The sequence below is a fragment of the Actinia tenebrosa genome, unplaced genomic scaffold (assembly GCF_029948245.1).
Source record: "Actinia tenebrosa isolate PJP-AT-01 unplaced genomic scaffold, QUT_ActTen_1.0 PGA_scaffold1__47_contigs__length_23844297, whole genome shotgun sequence".
NCBI classification, from domain to species: domain Eukaryota; kingdom Metazoa; phylum Cnidaria; class Anthozoa; order Actiniaria; family Actiniidae; genus Actinia; species Actinia tenebrosa.
In genome coordinates, this window is record NW_028292578.1 from 11,339,435 (window position 1) to 11,358,827 (window position 19,393).

A 19,393-nucleotide genomic window follows, 5' to 3' on the forward strand; every position below is an offset into this window, starting at 1 on the left:
TGATTAGTGAAAGAAACGCATCTGTTTCACTGTATCTATATGCTACTGATTTTATTTTTTTTATAGTTGTATGGGAACAGATTATAAAGATTAATCAGATATTTTCTGATCCGAATTATTAAGGAAATCTATGCTACTACATATTCTCATTTCAATAAAGCTAGTCACCTGAGAAGCTACAAAGATAAGACCGCTAAGGATTATGGGTAGAAACTGATTTAGTGTTTCAACCACTTGATAACTATTGATGGCCTTGATCTTTAACCAGTTAAAAGTTTCACCTCCTGTGAGCATCCTCAAACTGCAGTTTGTATCGAAAGCTTTTTTCACTTGTTGGATATCACTTAAAAACAGACCGCCGGCAACGTAGGCTAATATCTAACAAGTAAAGCTTTCGATACAAATGTTTCCCATGGTCCTCAGCGGTCTCGGCTTTGTAGTTTTTAACGACTAACGTTATGACAAGTAGCGTTCAGCTCGCTTGATAACAAACCTCAGAGACTGTTGTATTTTACAGCTTTAATCTAGAAGTAAAAACTCAGTTGTGATACTTTCTTCAAGCGGTCTTCGTATGAGTGGGAAACATACGGTACTTACTTACAGCAAGTACACGGTACGACATGCTGTAACATTGAAATGGGTTTCTTTCAGTAATTCATCCAATCAGAACGCGTTACGATAAATGATATGGCTACAAATTTGCCGTATCGTTTCCCACTGATATAAAAACTGCTCTATTAGTGAAAGACATATTATCCCAAGCATGCTTGATTACGAATTTAGTTAGATGATCTTATTGTAAAGAACGATCGTATTGTTAAGATGATCTTGTAGTTATATATCAGAATGATTCAATTTAATTGTTCCAAACGTGATGTAAAAACGAGTGTTTAAAATAAAATAACTTATAAAGTTAACACTGATGCTTGACTTGAGTTATCTCGTTGTGGAACGCCACATAGGAATATGTACCATCCATGTTCTGACCCCACACTCTACACGAGGGTGTCCTTCATATACATGTAGTGTAAGATATTCTATCCATTCTGATGTACCTACATCCCCTTATGACTACATGAGCGCTTCCTTCATGAACGTTACACAAGAATGTCTACCCTCCATATGTAACCCCGCACTCTACACAAGGGTGTCTTTCATATACATGTAGTGTAAGATATTCTAACTATTCACATGTACCTATACATCCAGCTATTATTACATGAGCGCTTCCTTCATGAACGTTACATAGGAATGTCTACCCTCCATATGTAACCCCACACCCCACATGAGGGTGTCCTTCATATACATGTAGTGTAAGATATTCTACCCATTCACATGTACCTACATCCAGCTATGATTACATGAGTGCTTCCTTCATGAAAGCGACATATGAAATCCTACCATCCATATTTACATCAAATGCCGAAAAAATATGATAGAAGTCTTCTTCATTCAGGGAAAAACCGAAAGCTTTCATGACTGTTTTGAAGTCTGATACAGTAATCATTCCATCACCATTCTTATCTGACTTTTTCATGGCTCGACGCAACGCTTTCCAATCTAAAATCATCTGAAATGTGCGACGAAAAAAATGATAAATCATGTTTATCATGCATGAAGAAAGCCTCATTGGATAATAAAATGAGGGAAGCAGTTTGATTGATATATAACCCTGGAACAACCTCTTGGCTGATCTAAGTCAGGGCACGGCTAACTCACAGATCGAACCCTGCAACAACCTCTGGGCTAATCTAATCAGGGCACGGCTTAGAGCAGCCCAGACGTTGTTTTATGATTACTAACTTTTTAAGGTGCTCATAGGAAGTTTCACATAACATTTATTAAAAAGATGTCTTACCTTGTTTCTTATTTGATTCATGATGGAATGAAGTGCTTCATTGGAAGACACTCGCCGTCTTTCTGGATACTATTGATAACCCATACAGTAAAATTATGAAAGATATTGAAAGTCATATATTAAACTGACTGAGACTTACGGTCTTGGCTCTCCCATGATTTGGTTGCCAAGGAGACGCGATAGGATCCGTACCCTCTGGCATTGTGGGTAGGAATACATTGAGAAAGTCCTTGTATCTGACACTGAAGCAAAAAATTTAAAATATACTGAAATGACGTATTGAGTGTTGCAGAGTTGAGAGGACAAGCGCACGCGTCTTGGCGGGAACTTTTTGGCGCGAAAGCTTCTGCCAAAACCACAGCAACCCCACCAGCTCCAAAACATGTTTAAAATCATGACTAACTCGAGACGGGGTTTTCTTAATTTTATCCCGACCGGAAAATAGAATTTCTTACATTCTCGACTTTTCCTTTCAAAGTTGGTAAAAAATGAGATCTGAATTTTAGGAGAAAGATTAATTTTAAGAGAGAGTTCGCCGACCTCCAGCCCCCCTTTCCTTACGCATGGATTTGCAAGACCACTAAAGATTTTAGATTTATAGATATTTTGCTGTTAAAGTTGAAAAAAAAAAAAAAGTCCAACATTTACCGTCCTGTTTTGTCTCTGTCGAACCTCTGGACCAGTACATCACACTCAAGCCCGCTTAAGCTGTTGCAATGCTTTAAAAGAATTTCCTGTAAAAATGAATATAAAAGACAACATATACCAAGTGCTTGTTTTATTTCAAATTCAAAATAATACTAGATTTTTGAAAAACATTTTGGCGGTATATATATGAGAAACACACAAATAATTTTCTCTGTGATCCAATCAGAAAGCGAGAAAGTCATGCCGGGGAAACTGTACGAGCGACAATTAAATGGTTTTCTCTATGGTCCAATAAGAAAGCTAGAAAATGCACACCATCATAGTTCAGTATAGAAGCCATATAAGTGTCAAATATTACCGTAAATAGATCTGTATTGATGGTGTTTTGGTCCTGGTTTCTTGCAGCATGGAAACCATCTTTGACTTGGTTGAAATTCTCCCGCACCTTGATTTAAATAACAAAGAAAAAGGGTGAATAATCATCTCAGAAGTCATTTTATGAAAATACAGGCATATTGTAAAGAAATTGTTTGACCCATTTCCCTTATAGAATGCATACCACATATTCGTGAAAAACTATTTAAGTTCAGTAGACCTCAGTAGACCGTAGACCTACAAAACGTTGCACTAATTTGTACAATTTTGTTAGTTAACTTTTTCATAGATTCATAATATGCACTCTAATATAGACCTATTTTCATTCCATGACATTTATGAATTAATATGAATTTAATATAGCATTTATATATATATATATATATATATATAATTTTTTTTGTATTATATGATGACTTAGTTTTAGTATTGCATTGTGAAGGCGTCATGAATTTATAAAGATGCACGCTATATAAATAAATTTATTATTATTATTATCATTATTATTATCATTATTATATATCACCGGGAGTTAAGACATAAGGAATAAATATGAACGTACTTTAAGGCATAAGGGATAACTGTTCTGCATGCGTATGATGAAAATAAAGAAAATATATAACATCCATATCCCCTCCTCCAACATGGCGTCACTTTTCTGTTAAGGATTTCCTTGGAAGCTACGCAGACTTTGCCCAAACATTTTAAAGTTAAGATCCAGCAGGTTAAATCTATACCTCATTTTTAATGCGTGCCATTATGACGTCAAACTTGGGTCTTTCTCCTTCCTTGGGTCTGACGTCATTGTCATGTGGCTCTTCAGTCTTGTCTAGTGATGACGTCACACATGCCTCATAGGGTATATCATTGTATTGATTTTCTTCTTCCTCCTCTTGGAAATTCTCGAGAGTTTTTCTGACGTGAGCGCGAGCGAAGTTTTGGAGGGCTCGTGACAAACCTGCCATAGGAAAGATTAAAATAATGTATAAGGTTTTAGTACTGATTTGGGGATCAGGATGTTTATTAGCTGTGATTTTGGAGCATGCGCAATGCGATTTTCACTTGTCAACTCAAACTCCATTCCTACAACAATGTCCATAGGCAGCCCAGGCTCGGTGTTTGTGGTGATTTGCAAATTCCACGTTTGTCCTTAATTACAAGTCATGTGATTGAAGGGGAAGGAGCTGGTAATTTTGAGTAAATTATTTTACTTAATTGAAGTTTGAAACGGTTAAGAATTTTAATCCTAAGAGACAAACATTGAACTTGCAAACATTGAGCCTGGGCTGCCTGTGGTATGACAAGTATCTTTGTCCAACAACACGTGATCATGTCAAGCTCCTGCATCCAATCACAACGTACCTTTAGTTTGGTAATCATCGTGATCTCCTGGCGGTGTTTTCCCTGCAGCAGTGAAACATGTCTTAACCAGCTCGATAAAGTTCATTGTACCATCTCGTTCTATTGGTAGTTTCTTCCACAGATTATCCACTTCGCTAGGACTCAACCTCAAACTGTGTCTGTAATAAACCCCGTGCATTAATATAGTAATAAGAAATGGTTCACGATCGGCGTGCAGGGGTGGATGAAGGAAGTTTAGAAGGGGGGTGACTATTACAAAGGTTTTACCAGGAATGCAAGGAAAAGGGGGGTGACTGTTACTAACGATATACTGAGAAATTCGAGGAAAGAAGGGGGGGTGACTAGTCACCTATATTACCACCCCTGGATCCGCCCCCGGCGTGGGCCCATAGGCCTTTTCTGAGTTCGGAAACAAAGTGCATTGTGGTTTAGCTTGGGTACAAAAAACACCATACAAGGCATGATGAAAGATGCTTGTACATAGCTAGACATAATGCACCATGTTGACTAATGCATTACTATAGAATAGATAACAAGGTGTATTGTGATCGTTTACCTTGGGTACAAACAACACCACATAAGGCATGATGATCAAGAAATGCTTGTACCTAAGCTAGACCACAATGCACCACGTTTGCTATTTTAGAAATTGTTTGAAGCAGGAAGTTGCTTTTATTTAGGTTTTCCTCACAACTTCACTAAAATATTTATTCAAAATCAAACAGAATGAATCATTTGATTACTTAACATATTGCGTGACATGTATCGTGCGAAATATATTGTGTTACATACATCGTGCGATATACAACTTCTTAAATGCATCGTGTGACATTGGTCGTGTGATATGCGTCGTGTGACATGCGTCGTGTGTCTTGCGTCGTGTGACATGCGTCGTGTGACATGCGTCGTGTGACATGCGTCGTGTGACATGCGTCGTGTGACATGCGTCGTGTGACATGCGTCGTGTGACATGCGTCGTGTGACATGCGTCGTGTGACATGCGTCGTGTGACATGCGTCGTGTGACATGCGTCGTGTGACATGCGTCGTGTGACATGCGTCGTGTGACATGCGTCGTGAGACATGCTTGTTTCGATTGCGGTTTTGGGTCGGTCCATGCAATAAAATGTGATTTAGAAAACCTAATTTCTAGCATATTTGATTATCGTCTCTAAGGTAACGCTAGTTACAGATGAAAGTAATGCGCTCTAACTATGGGTGCTGTGATGCACAGGTAAAATCAGGTTTAATAATTGATTTATAACAGATAAACACATCCCATAAATCTTATTACCTATCTACGGTAATTGCCGGCAAAATTGCCCGTCATTTTCAATCATTTATCTAGTTTTCCATGCATTACTCATCTATTGAAGAAAACAGTCATCCAAATCTAAACGCTGTACCCCCTCTGTTCATGTCGCGTTTATTCTAAACTAAAGCTTTTATGAATCAAAAGTATTGGATATATTGTTATTACATAGTCACCTCGCTACGTGTGCTCTGATTGGTGGAGGACTGTGCTGTGTTGAAGAAATGGAAAACGCGCGCGCATACTGTGTGCAGTTATAAATCACGCGAAGACTGACAAAATACAAGAGAATTGTTGGATGAACATTGCAATAACATTAGAATGTCGTAGGTCGTGTTTTCATTTCTGAACGCCTGAATGAATGATAACTATTTTTGAAGTAATACCAGCAGATTCCTTTCGTATCAATGGTGTTTCCCAAGTATTTCCCATTCAGATTGGAATAATGACAAGACTTATACCACCAAGCACCAGTATATTCTAACGCACAATTCTTGCTCCAGTTGTCGTTATCTCGATCCTTGGTAGTAAAGAACATGTTATTATGGGACGTCAGTGAGTCCCCAGCATCACCTGAATGCGAGCCAACCTTCAGTCTGTACTTGTCCGATTCAGCACCAACACTAAAACTACCATATTTGGCATATTTCCGAACTCCTCCCCAGTCCTCCAGCTCTACGCGCAGGGTGGATGCTCTTCCTTTTGTCAATCGATATATGTTGTCATTACCTAACCACAACTCGCCATTCAGGTTTCCAAAACCTGTCTTATATTGCTGCCAGTCACGATAAAAGTCAACAGATCCATCTTGTCTTCTCTGGAACACTGTCCACCCCCCTCCGTCAGTTGTCATGCCACAGTAGACTTGAAAGGGTCCTTGACTGTCTGGTTGTATCGTGTACACACCGTTACGTCTTTCACCTGATTTGTAAATCTCTGAACAGTCGTGATAATGTTTCAGTTGAATGTCTATGAGTGTGTCGACATGAAAAACGCCAGCACTTGTCGCAGTACACACATATACACCTGTGTGTGACTCAGTAACATCTCTTAGAATAAAAGAACCATTCTTGATTACTTCATGTCCTCCAGTAGGCAGACCTCCGTTTTGTTTTCTCCAGCTGATGACTGGTTTGGGGTCACTTTCAGCTGTACAATTTATTACAACAGTTTTTCTATAAAACACTTTAAGCGACGAAGGAGGTTTGATGACAAATTCTGGCAACTGTACCACCACCAACACACACCAAGCAAGTGAAGATCCGAGAGGATTTTCAGCTCCACAAAAATACGTTCCGGAATCTTCTTTTCGTAAACTGAGTAAAGTTAAGAGATTGTCTTCGATATGAGAACGCTTATTGGGTAATTGCCCAAGGGACTTTCGCCACACCACTTCCGGTTGTGGATGCCCAATCACGTGACACACGGGAAGAGTAACATTGTCTCCTATCTTAGCGTAGATTGGTCCGCTCTTTAATGTCAATCTTGGACGAAAGTTCACCTCCAGTCTTGATATTGTCTGTGTTTTACCAAGGATATTAGAAGCCTGACACTGATATACCCCTGAGTCATTAAATGTGACGTTTTCTATCAAGAGTTTACCAGTATCATCAGCCATTGATCTGTTGGGGGCCAATGAACCATCCACTTTACTCCAAACGATCTTAGGTTGAGGATGCCCACTTGCAGAACAGTGTAAAATGGCTGGTTTGCTTTCATTGACGATCAAATGAGGTGGAGAGATGACAACTGATGGATGTTCTAACGAAGGACCGCGGTCCCCTTTCGGTCCCGGCGTGCCTCGAGGACCAGGAGCTCCATTTTTTCCAGGATCACCTTTTAGTCCCGGTATTCCTTGCTTGCCTGTTCTACCTGGTTTACCCATGGGTCCTGGTGGTCCTCTGGGTCCTCTTCTGCCTCTTCTACCTCGTATAGCGATAAAGTTCTTAGCAGAGATAGCTTTGTTTACTTGCTTCTCCATTATTTTGGTCAGTTTTTCAACAAGACGACTCTCACTCTTCGTATTGTTGCCGGTTTCTTTCTGCATTACTAAGTCTTGTCCGTCAACACTCCTTTGTATTCGTTTCTTTGTCCTTCCACAACATTTCTTAACGTCTAAAGCAAGTTGTTCGAGACCCTTTTCTTTGGTTGCCGCCATCTTGTCTACATTGACTGCTTGAAAGGTCATCTTGTTCTCCAACTGTTGTATTTTCGTGTTTTGTTGCTTCAGAACCATCTCGATACGTACAAACTCACCACAACACAGCAAGAGAGCGAGTAACGAAGTAATGGCGACTATCGTTGAAGCGCTTAACTTATTCGACTTGGAAACTTTTCCATGCATTTTTAGTTCGTTAATAAGATACACTCGGTCATGACGTTCATTTGAAGATCATTCCTTTGAGATATCTAATGAACGAGGACGCGACTGAGAACATACCACTTTCATAGACCAGGATCGTTTTGATAAAATTAAGTACAAAGGTCATCTTTATCAATTTAAGTAGATCTTGAATTTCAAGACCCGATAAAGCATTTGGCAAGAAATCAAGAATCGGATCTAAAAAAACACCGGGAAACATGAGAGGTCGACTTGGGGCAAGTCTAGTTTAAGCTTTTTAGGTTATTCTGGGGTGACTACCCTTTACGGAACATGACTGTTCACATTGACGGTTAAAATTTTATCACTGATATTGTTCAGTCTTGTACCTAGAGCCCACGTTTCTCTTGGTCAGCTCGGAGAAACGTTTCTCGGTGCTGACCAGGAGGAACGTGGGCACTTGGTCAAGACAGGTATCCCAATTTAACATTTTATTATTAATAATTTATTCTTATTCTTTATCTGCCTCGCTTTATATTCTTAACCCATCCGTTCCTAGCAATGGCGACTGATCATAGTTTTGGTAGTAAAGCCGCAAGCTAGTCATATCCCAAAAAAAACTATTACCTTTGGAATAGTTTTCGGAACGTTTCCCTCGTCAAATTCCCACAGTTCCTGGAAGCCTTGTCAATTCCAATGAACGTCTAGAAAAGTAAAGATAAAATAATACTGCAATAGCTCGAGAAAAAAAGAACAATACTCTACAATACAATAAATTTCATTTAAAGAGGGTGACGTATTAACTTAATTAGATATTTAATTTACGGCCGTGAACGTTGATCACTCTCGACCCCAGACCCCTGTTGTTCTGGAATCGAGAACGAAGTGTTGATATAAACCGCTACACCACAGGAAGCCCACGGATGTGCGCTTGAACACAAGAATCCCACAGATGATGTTAAACTACAATACAGGAAGCCCAAAGATGACCGATGCTACTTGCTATAACATAGGCAGATAACCTATTGCTACTAACAAGACAGAAAGCCCACAGATGATCTTGATTAAACCACAGGAAGCCCACAGACTGCAACACAGGAATCCCATATTTGAAGAACAATAACGGTACTAACCTTGTTGATCACTTGGAATTTGTCTGTCAGCAGATGTCCCATCTCGGCCATCAACTACAAGAATCATGCATAGTAAGACTAGGTTATTTTAAGATATATTTAGATAAAATTGGTCATCATCACCGACCATCATCATCATCACTATCATCATCACCGACCATCATCTTCATCACCATTGTAATTATTACTATTTGCCATTGAGCTACTCGTGATTGTCACATGAAAGTCACGTGATAGATTAACATTGCATTCACCTGGTCAACATCACGTGATGTTGGTGTAGATTTCTTTATATCAGCAAAAGAAGTACTCCTGTCCACCCCTACGTGGGACCTCACACTCTGTACTGACAGGGGTCGGGTAGGGCAGGTTGATGGTCGCATGGAATTAGTTGTTGGTGGGCGATCTTGGACGTCTGCATGCATGTTATGGTCCCTAGGTATTGAGACACAAAGAAACTGTGAGAGTATTCTCGCAACCGTTGGAATCAAAATGACCTAATTAACAATGTAGTTAAAACACACATTTTACAAGGGAAGATAGAACTAAGGCCAGAATATATGGTGGACATTTTGTTCGCAACGCTGCACGCATTGAAATCGCACCGTATATATCCACCTCTGCGTAGCAGTTGCGCACGGAGAGCATCACACGATAGGGAGTTTCTGCGCTGCTTGGCTGTCAAAGGAGGGAGAACAGAGGGGAAGTACCCACTCGAAAACCCCCGTCGCCTGGGAATATTTATATAAATTTTACTGAAAGAAGCCTAAACACTAGAAATCTATTAATATGCTAAACGTCTGTGTAAACACACATATATAACTAATCCTATATAAAGATGGTTTTACATCATTCCCATGAAGGTCAAATGACAAAGATATGGCGACCATGTTGGAAGTATCAACAAAGAAGGTGAATGAGCAATCTTTTGTTAATTACCGCCAATATGGCGGCGATGACGTAACGTGCAAACGAAGCATACCTTAAAGCGCTGAACTCCTCTAAGAATCGTCCGTACAATACCAGTCCATCAGCAGTTTCTGCCCCTATTTTCTTAAGCATTTCGCTTATCTGATCTTTCGTCAACTTGACGCCAAACCGCGCATCAAGCATCTCCTGGAACTGGTATTTCTTGATTAGTCCTAGGTTTTCACGGTCAAGTTGCCTGAGTAAAAAAATGGGAACGAGTTTAGAGAATCTTTCACGGATGGGGGGCTTGAAAATGGGAGTGAGGATTGGGATATTACCATTCTTCTAAGTTAGCCATGTAAATAAAGGACTTGTAAAAAAGTGTCAGGTTACCAGTCACAAGTGGTCTCAATTTTGTTGTTGTTGTTGCTGTGCGTAGTGCCTGCCTACTTTATGTTACTATTGCGTGACCAAATAGCTTACTTGAATGCTGCGAGTAACGCAAGGAAGTCCGCATGAAGAATGTCAAGTAGTTTTGCTTCAGCATCAACAGCTGTCGTGTTACCAATGTCGGATTCTCTACTTCTGTTGAATCTAAAAAACGAAAGTCAACAATAAGCTATGGTTAGCTTGTCTATCATCCCTTTTCCCAAAGGCCGTCTCCCAGTTCGATATAACCTATGCATTCTGGTCTAGCTTGGGTACATACAACACCATATGACTAAAAAATACTTTTACCCAAGCTAGACCAAAATGCACCATGTTTGCTATATTAGAAAAGGAATATATAGACTCTTTTGTAACGTGTTTAGAGGAAGGGAGGGAGGGATTAATTTTGGGGTTTTGGGGTACCTGTGTTTTGAATCTTCGAGTATTTTCTGTAGGAGCCCTTTTTCAGTTCGGTCCTCAAAAGCATCTAATATTTTACGATAAGGAACCATCTGCTGCTCACGAACACCAAACCTTCAAAAAATATGTAAAAAAAAAACAAACAATTGGTATAATATTAATATTATTCATTAATAGTTCTAGTGAACGTTGGAGCTGCATTGTTTGACGATATGGTTTTCATCGCTCTGAGCCAATCAAGAAAGAAAATGATATTTGAATAATTTAGCAGTTATAGTTTATTCCACTGAATTCCAACTGGAAAACTACAGAACCCTGAGAAAAACGCTAAGCTCAGAAGAGAACCAACCACGAACTCTACTCACGTACGACACCAAGTTCAGGAATCGAACCCGGGTCGTATTGGTGAGAGGCGAGTGCTGGAAAACCTATAGACCCGGTCAATCACAGTACAAACTGAACGTTCCCGACACGCTTTCTTACCTGGACAGAAAGAGTTCTACTTCTACAGGCCCAAGATTTAAACGACACATTGACAACACGCGGCGAAATTCTCCTCTGCTGACCTAATTAAACACGACAAAACATGTAACGATTAACCTACTAAATAGCTGCAATGCCACGTCGATTTTCCCGCCACTATACCAAGTACAAATATGATATTAGGTATCGGCGCGCGCGCGTCATCTTCCCGCCAAAATTTTGAACATGCGAATGAAGTATTTGAAATGGCTCGTATAGGGATTATTGAAAAAATAATAATAACAATTTTGCGCGTTTAAAAGTTTAAAGATACAATACTTCAGATTAGCTTATTTACCATTCCGGTGTTCTGCGTGTCGTATTTGGCAAAGAAGTCAAGGATGCTGTTGTAGCCATGCCTGAACTAAAATGAGCGAAACAAACAATTACACGTTAAAAATCTAATTTGATTTATTGATATTAGATCTATTATTTTGATCTCAACCCCGTACCCAGATCTTGTTGAAGGAAATAGAAGACCTCGGTCGGTTTTTCTACCTCAACAAATTCCAATAATATAATTTGACAGTTGTATTCTTAAATTAACATTCAATGCAACTCTCCGTATCTCGACGTAAAATAGAAATCATTTATTTCATACAAACCTTGACTTCTAAAACCTTCAATAGATCTCCATTCACTACGTTTGTCTCTGACAAGCCTGACTCAGCCGTTCTTGTTTTGTGGTCATCCTCTTTAACTTCATCAGTCTTTGATAGTTGTTTTTCGTGTTGTTCTTCGTGTTGTTGTATGGCTTGGGGTTCCTGTGGTTCTTCGGGCTCTTCCTCGATCATTACGGGCACGTGATAGTCTGTGGTTTTCTTTTCTGTGAATAAAATATGATATATGACCAAGAGAATTATTATCAATTGAACCGATGGACGGACGGACGGACGGACGGACGGACGGACGGTCGGATGAATGGATAGATGGAGAGAGGGAAGGATGAATGGATGGATGGAGAGAGGGAAGGATGATGAGTCGATAGATGATTAAAATCATAGCAAAGACAAATAATAGTAGCAAACTTTCTAAAAGGAATTTATTTATTATTTGTACCGGTTGAATGGTGTCGAGTATGGAGTCCAAGAGACTTGAAGAAGAGATGCGTAGCAACTGCTCCCATTCCACTGCGATCCACTCTAGGGAAATTAAACAAACAGACAATGCATCTTCCAATCTGCTACTTGTACTCGACATTATTATCAATACAATATAACAGATAGCATCAGGTAAACAAAAAGGGGTTTCATCTACAGTAGGCACAAAACCGTTAATACAAAAATTCCTACGATGATACTATTGTCCGTATATATTGATGGTTTTCAACCATTCCCAAGATAATAAATGAATAACAAAAGACACGGCGGCCATGTTGGAGGATATAACGAAAGAATTCATTGACAATTCTTTTGTTAAGTTCCTCCAACATGGCCGCCGTGAAAACCATCAATAGGATGCTCTTTCAGTTCTGTAAGAAGCAATTCCCATCCTTATCAGTACATACCTGTCCCAGACCTTGTCGTACTCATCATCATACATGTGTATATTCATGGAATAAAGTGCGTATCGTAGCTGTGGTTTCAAGACCATGCTTTCTTCCTCAAAACACGATGAGGGAAGCAACTTTGCAAATTCTATAAAGCTGAAAGTGGAATCAATGATTAGAAATGGACGGATGAATGGATGGATGGATGGATGGGTGGATGGGTGGATGGATGGGTGGATGGATGGATGAACGGATGGACGGCTGGATGGATGGATGGATGGATGGATGGGTGGGTGGATGGATGGATGGATGGATAGAGTCTTGTTAATTATTCCACCTACTTTTCGTTTGCTTTTCGTTTCATCATGGGAAAGACTTGTAGCGCAGTGTAATATTTAGGAGCAATCTTTTTTCCTTGTTTTGCTGTCATTTCACCTTCCTTCTTTGACTGCGCTTCTCTTTGGGTGATTCTTAGTTTGTTTGCTGGAAGACTATTTACTTGCATGCTGGTAGGCCGTACTATAGGGTCAACCCATTCTTTTTGCACAATCTAGGGTAGATCGTAGAATAGGTAGTGTAAGTATAAAAATATGACACACTGAAAAACGTTAAACATAGGCAATGTTACCTATGGCAACAGCGCGATCACTATACGCCGTTTTTTTCAACGTTTGTGCCGTTCTCATTAATGCTTGTGAAAAAAATGAGTTTGAGTTCATGAAAAATATCAGTTACGTTCATAATGCTTTTATTGCGCAAGGGGTGACGGGTATTACCAGTAACATTTGCTCCGACTAAACCAATCAGTGAGCCACGTTTACGCATGCATTATTACGGTATTCAGCTGACAAGTAATAAATGCGATAACATAGGAGCAAGTCATAACGCTTATGTTGCAAGGGGACTGGTAATTCATACGAGTAGCATTTGATCCAAGGGAATACAACCAATCCCCATGCCACGTTTACGCATGCATTATTGCGGTATTACGCTGACTGGTGCCATTAGTTTGTTTACATGCGTGGAGGTCACTTGTCAAACACGGATTATAAAGACAATAGAGGCGGTTTTTGTCAGTCTCACACTTGGTTCGAGGGATACGCTTCGCAGCTTCCCGCTCCCCGCTTTGCTCGGATGCATTCGCCAATCAGAACTTGAGGAATTCTATTATCATTCAAATTTATGCCCACCCATTGAAATGTACGTGAGAATCTGAACTGTAAGTGCATGTCCCTAAAACAATAGGCATTCTGTGCCATGGATGTACCTCTGCGTCCTTGAAGTGACGAATAAAATCATCAAAAGAAATCGTTGAGTTCGACTCAATACCAAGCCTGAAAAATACAAGATAAACAAAATGATTGCAAATCGTTATAGGTCCACGAGCGATGACGTCACATCTTTCGACCTAACCCACTACCGTTGCATCCAAACCTCAGGAAGCCCAGAAGACAAAATCAAAATCTGTGAAGGCTAGAGGCCTACCTTTGAAGCAATCCGCTGAATTGAAGTGTAGACACATAGCCACATAGATGATACAAAATGTGCTTGAATGCTTCCCTAAAATAAATGAAAAACAAAGAGCTATCTGTCTATCACACTTACAACTAGCACAAGATTTGTCTGTCTGTCACACTTACACAGCTAGCCAAGGCCGGTCTGTCTGTCAAGCTTACACCACTAGCAAAATGTACTGTCTGTCACACTTACACCACTAGCAAGATGTACTGTCTGTCTGTCACACTTACACCACTAGTCAAGGCCGGTCTGTCTGTCACACTTACAGCACTAGCCAAGGCCAGTCTGTCTGTCATGCTTACACCACTAGCAAGATGTACAAAACAAAAATATGCAAAACCATTATCCAAATATTAAGCCTATTGTTTGTGTATGAACATTACTTTTCCCCCCTACCCACCCCACTGATGTCCTCCCTTGTATTGCCCACTAACCCCTCCCCCCTCCTCCACCATCTAAAGACATAGACACAACCATTGTAGCGATATAAAAAGAAGCCACCCCAAATCATTACTGGCTATATGTGTAGCAATATTATTTATACCTTGAAATATTTCCTTTTCCTTGGCGATCATTGGACTTGAATGCTTGTCTGACACCATAAAAACCAGAAGCCAGTTTATCATAGATAAGCTCCTCTAACTAGAAAAATAAAATAAAAAAATTACAATATTCACACTCTGTTTAAATCATATTGATTTTAATTCATTGATTCCTATTTCTGGGATTTGTATACTTTTGTTCCAATAAAACAACTGGTGTTTTAAAAATTATGTTACTGGTAATGGGAAATAGAGGGATCACTAATATTGGATTAAGGATTTAGGCTGGCACCAGGATTCAGGTCACTGGGAATGTGAAATAGAATCACCAACATATGGGGTTTTTCCAGTACAGTGACAAATGGTCTGAAATTGGGAAACATTTTACCCATGCAAGATAAAAAGGTCTATGTGCAGAAGCCGAGGAAATTTTTATCTTAGATCAACCAATAACTGCAATAGACCAGCTCCCCAGTTCTAGCATAATATTTTCCCATTTCAGTCCATGTGTCATTCCCTAGAGTATCATTTCTTTGTTTAACAGTTGTGCTTGGTTGCACAGGAGAAGACACATGAATATGGATACAACTCAAACAAAGAATCTTATTGTCAAGGGACTGACACATGGTCTGAAATATGGGAACATTATGCCGCAGCAAACAAGGTCTATTACTGTTAAAGCATAGTTACAATTAATAATGAAGAAATGAAGAATACACAAACCTCATCCACTGTTTTCTTGTGTGTCAATGGCCGAATACCACGTCCATTACCTAAATCTACATACATTCAAGAAAAATTTAAAAACTAATTAAAGATAAATACAGTTGAATATATTTGAGTTGGGGGTGACTAGGGGGGAGGAGGGGGAGGGGGAGGTGGTAGGTGGTATACTGACACTAGTTCTTACAAATTTAATTCTTTTGTAACAAATATATCTAAACTACCATTTGAACCATACAAAGAAAAACGATTTTATGATAGTGAGGTATTCCAATTCAAGAGTTTAATTAATTTTGATTATTTACGTTGCTATAGATGGTAGCTATTCATATATGGTGTGTTGGTGTTTTGATACATTTTTAACATTCAACATAAGTACTAATATTTTTAGTTTTACCAACTTATTTTTTCCTCTCATACTTAGACATCATTATTGTTCTTTTTGGTTTAATATAAAAGTTATCATGGAGAATAATATTTTTAATTTTGTTTCTTTTGAGGTCGATCAATTATCACTCAACTTGTCCATCAAAACAGAGTTAATAGATAGATATTAACTCTGATCAAAACAATCACTCGAAAGAGCTTTGAACAATCAGTTCACTCACCAGCAGGCCATGTTGCACCTCTAGAATGTCGTCTTCCTTTCTCTCGAGAATAACGACTATCTTCGTTTCGTAGAGGCGGTAAAGGACCCTTATTTTTGGCTGTATTTTCATTCTGTGAGCTTGAAGAACCATGAACTTCTAAGTCGCCTTTTACATGTTTTGAGCTTGGGTGTTCTATGACAGGCAGCGTTGGAAGTCGGGGAAGACCATTGTTAGTCTGAGAAGACGTCAATGTCATCATTTTGAATGAAGAAAGCTAAAATTAAACCTTTAGCTATGTTCTACTGAAATATTACCAATTAATTTATAAATTTGTTCATGTTTGCTGTTGAAAAGTTTTGCTATGCATCATTGCACCGATAGATCTTACAACATAGAGCTGTGCTTGGTGCAACCATGGTAACGGTCTGGTTAATATTCAACAAGTATCCTTTCCACAGTTATCCCACCACCCTTGGAGGAAAAGGGGTGGCTGCCGGCGGAAGTTACTCGATTATTTTGAAGAAAATTTTGGGCACGCAAAATGCTTCTTATATCGATTATATGAGAAGGAGGAACTTCCACATCTGCAGCAAATTGTGCAGTAACTAATCATCAATCGTATGCGTTTAATAAGTACAGTTGCTTACTTTGCCGGCCTTTACTGACATTTCTTTTCCCATTGTAGTAGCTACACTGTAGCAGGGTCCATCTGTAGAATGGAAAAAATTATTCATTGTGGATAAAAAGCAAAGATTATATCTATTCATTTGTTTCACGGTTGTGGCAGTTGGGAGGACCACGACGTTTCGACTGCTAGCGCTACTGCTAGTCGTTCATCTGGTTGGACTGGAAGGTGGTCCATCTGTCTTGTCGGTTTTCAGCCGTGGTGGGAAGAGCTTTCACTCAGGTAGCTTTGCGCAAACGTACATGTACGGTAACGGTATCCATGCGGAATCCACAATGCGACACTGATTTATTGGACTGAACTTTTGAACCAATCACGGATAAGCTGATATTGCATTGCAGTAATTGGTTGTGAAATTTGAGTAGAATTACAGCTTGCCAGTCTTACCAAATAACTGAAATCCCGTTAAAAAAGCCTTTATATTTTATATTTGGTCAGCTATTTGTACACATATATATCTATATCATATATTTATTCATTTTCATTGTTTCTTCCTACAGTGCCAATAAAGTTGATAATAAAACAGATCGCCGAACTAGGCCAATTAGGAATTTAGCTTGTTAGGTATCACAAAGGCCTAGTGAGGAAAACTTGAGAACCCAGGAGAATAGCCTTCGAATCCGATTATTCGAGGGAGAAACCTAACAATCTTTATTCACATGGCACCATGGGATGTCAAGTCAGGAATCGAATTCGAGACTCCAGGCCACACCCTTGATTTCCCTTAATGAACCAATCAGAAAGAGAGAAACAAACAAACAAACAAAAACAGACAGACAGACAGACAGACAGACAGACAGACGACAGACAGACAGACAGACAGACCAACCAACCAACCAACCAACAAACAAACAATGAGAAGCCTGAAGAAGCATAGGATCAGTTTATTCCGGGCGCCTTCGATAAAACCGATCGTACGCAATGCGCGCGCGCTGCAGGGCAACTATAGTTAGGCTGCTTCCTCGGATGCAGCGCAACGACAAGACTCCAGCTGTTAGCCGTCGTTGTGTCGTCGGCTCAGTCTTCTTCTTTTTATGCGGTCAGTACGTTCACACATCACTTCGACTTTGACACTCCAACTGAACACTACTTACTTTAGTTTTTTACCGTAAAAATTCTGCTGTAATAAAGTTTCTCTTTTTCAGTTCTCTGGTTATTAATGCTTAGCGTTGCTAAGAAACACTTTCCTTGCTCAATAAAATGCCTCACTTTGTATTTAAAATTTTCTAATTTATAAATTAAAGAAAGACTTTTGTGTTTCTTTGATTACAAGTGGTTTATGAATAGCTTTTTAAACCATCTACTGAAGTGCGTACGTGAGAGAGAACTCTTTTTTCGGCCGGGATCAGTGCGTGGCTCCTTCCTTCCCCCGCCAAAAATACCCGCGCAATTTCCTAGGAGCCAATAAGTAAAATAAAACATGTAAAAACGTTAAATATAAGAAAAACTCTTAAAGGCCATAAAAAAATAATCTTGCTCTTTTTAGTCGGACTAAGAATGACGCATTTAGCATCGAGAACGTCTCCATATTCGGTAAAATGTAAAAGGATATTCACCTTTGATTGGTAATTGTGATATGTTTTGCTATCGTCTTACAAAAACCTACGTAATTGAAGTAAAGAGTGCAAGACTTGATTCAGAAATATAGACAATCCCTCATTCTTGGGATTCTCTCCGTGACCTTCATTTCTCTTTCGGCATTCAAGTCTTTCAACGCGGTCTATTCTTATTATGCCCTTTGGTAGTTTCTCGTTAGACGAAATTAGACACAATTTCATAGTCTATGAAAGACCACATATAGAGGGTTTAGATCTTCTTCAAAATAACCTCAAGCTTATTAAGTATAACGGTATCAAGTCTAAATTTAAAAGGATTAGCGGTAATACTATGGATGTTTTTCATATTTGAGGTGTTTTAAAAAGACCGAGTTGGTACGCAGTGAGCAATTTTGGTCCAAAAAAGAAAAAAGAAAATGGCTGCCTTCTTTTGCGCACGATTCAAACCACGTTGCATGATAATTTCTATGACTTTAAACCTTAATTATGCGAGCTTCTCGGCTCTGAATTTAAAATATATTTAAATAGATAGAAAATTCCATACACACTCAGAGCAACTGTAATTAGATCTTGAAAGAAAAGAGAAAAAAGAAAAAAAAGAAAAAGAAAAAGAAAAAGAAAAAGAAAATACACATATTAACAATTTAAAAATATATATAATCGTGCACTATTCGAAATTGCTAAACTATAGGAAGTTGTAAATTACGTTTTGTTCAGAGAATAAATATTACATTGTCTCATACGCTGAATCTCCCGTTTGAAAAATTAAAATTTGTAAACGCGTCAAAATGGGAAAAAAGGAAGAAAGTGCTGAAGTCCCATAGCGACTGATCATTCTAGGATAACTCAGTTTTATTGAAATCAAGCCATGATTACAGCTCATTTGTTAAAGGCTGGGAAGTTTTTGAGAGGGGCTCAATTTAACGAAGTTAAAAAGAAATTAGTAAAGTCATCATGCTAAGTATTGCCACGTTTACTCTATCTTTTTGTCAAAAACTATGAA

At 39.0% G+C, this 19,393-nt stretch overlaps 2 protein-coding genes across 2 annotated transcripts; both read right to left on the reverse strand.

Moving 5' to 3' along the window:
• Nucleotides 1-504: 504 nt before the first annotated feature.
• LOC116298585 (EF-hand calcium-binding domain-containing protein 6) lies at nt 505-16,829 on the reverse strand. The gene is made up of 25 exons (XM_089033322.1): nt 16,797-16,829; nt 16,168-16,384; nt 15,560-15,615; nt 14,839-14,936; nt 14,262-14,336; nt 14,044-14,110; nt 13,118-13,326; nt 12,795-12,932; nt 12,347-12,429; nt 11,893-12,113; nt 11,586-11,651; nt 11,249-11,331; nt 10,769-10,879; nt 10,400-10,510; nt 9,990-10,172; nt 9,262-9,442; nt 9,008-9,061; nt 8,502-8,578; nt 4,244-4,401; nt 3,619-3,839; nt 2,865-2,951; nt 2,507-2,592; nt 1,998-2,100; nt 1,859-1,927; nt 505-1,570 (listed from the first exon to the last, which is right to left on the reverse strand). The coding sequence occupies exons 1-25, from the start codon at nt 16,827-16,829 to the stop codon at nt 1,358-1,360; spliced, it is 3,000 nt and encodes a 999-aa protein (XP_088889448.1). The 3' UTR covers nt 505-1,357.
• On the reverse strand, nt 5,472-8,005 carry LOC148909855 (uncharacterized). The gene has a single exon (XM_089033323.1). The coding sequence runs from the start codon at nt 7,896-7,898 to the stop codon at nt 5,871-5,873; it is 2,028 nt and encodes a 675-aa protein (XP_088889449.1). The 5' UTR covers nt 7,899-8,005; the 3' UTR covers nt 5,472-5,870.
• Nucleotides 16,830-19,393: the final 2,564 nt, after the last annotated feature.

What these genes read in the sequence shown, in the direction of transcription:
- LOC148909855 (XM_089033323.1), bottom strand. Translation starts at nt 7,898, where the DNA reads ATGCATGGAAAAGTTTCCAAGTCGAATAAGTTAAGCGCTTCAACGATA.
- LOC116298585 (XM_089033322.1), bottom strand. Translation starts at nt 16,829, where the DNA reads ATGGGAAAAGAAATGTCAGTAAAGGCCGGCAAA. An exon ending in TCAATACAGATCTATTTACG is followed by an intron (nt 2,593 to 2,864) that starts GTAATATTTGAC and finishes TCATTTTTACAG; the next exon opens with GAAATTCTTTTAAAGCATTG. An exon ending in ATCATGGGAGAGCCAAGACC is followed by an intron (nt 1,928 to 1,997) that starts GTAAGTCTCAGT and finishes GGTTATCAATAG; the next exon opens with TATCCAGAAAGACGGCGAGT.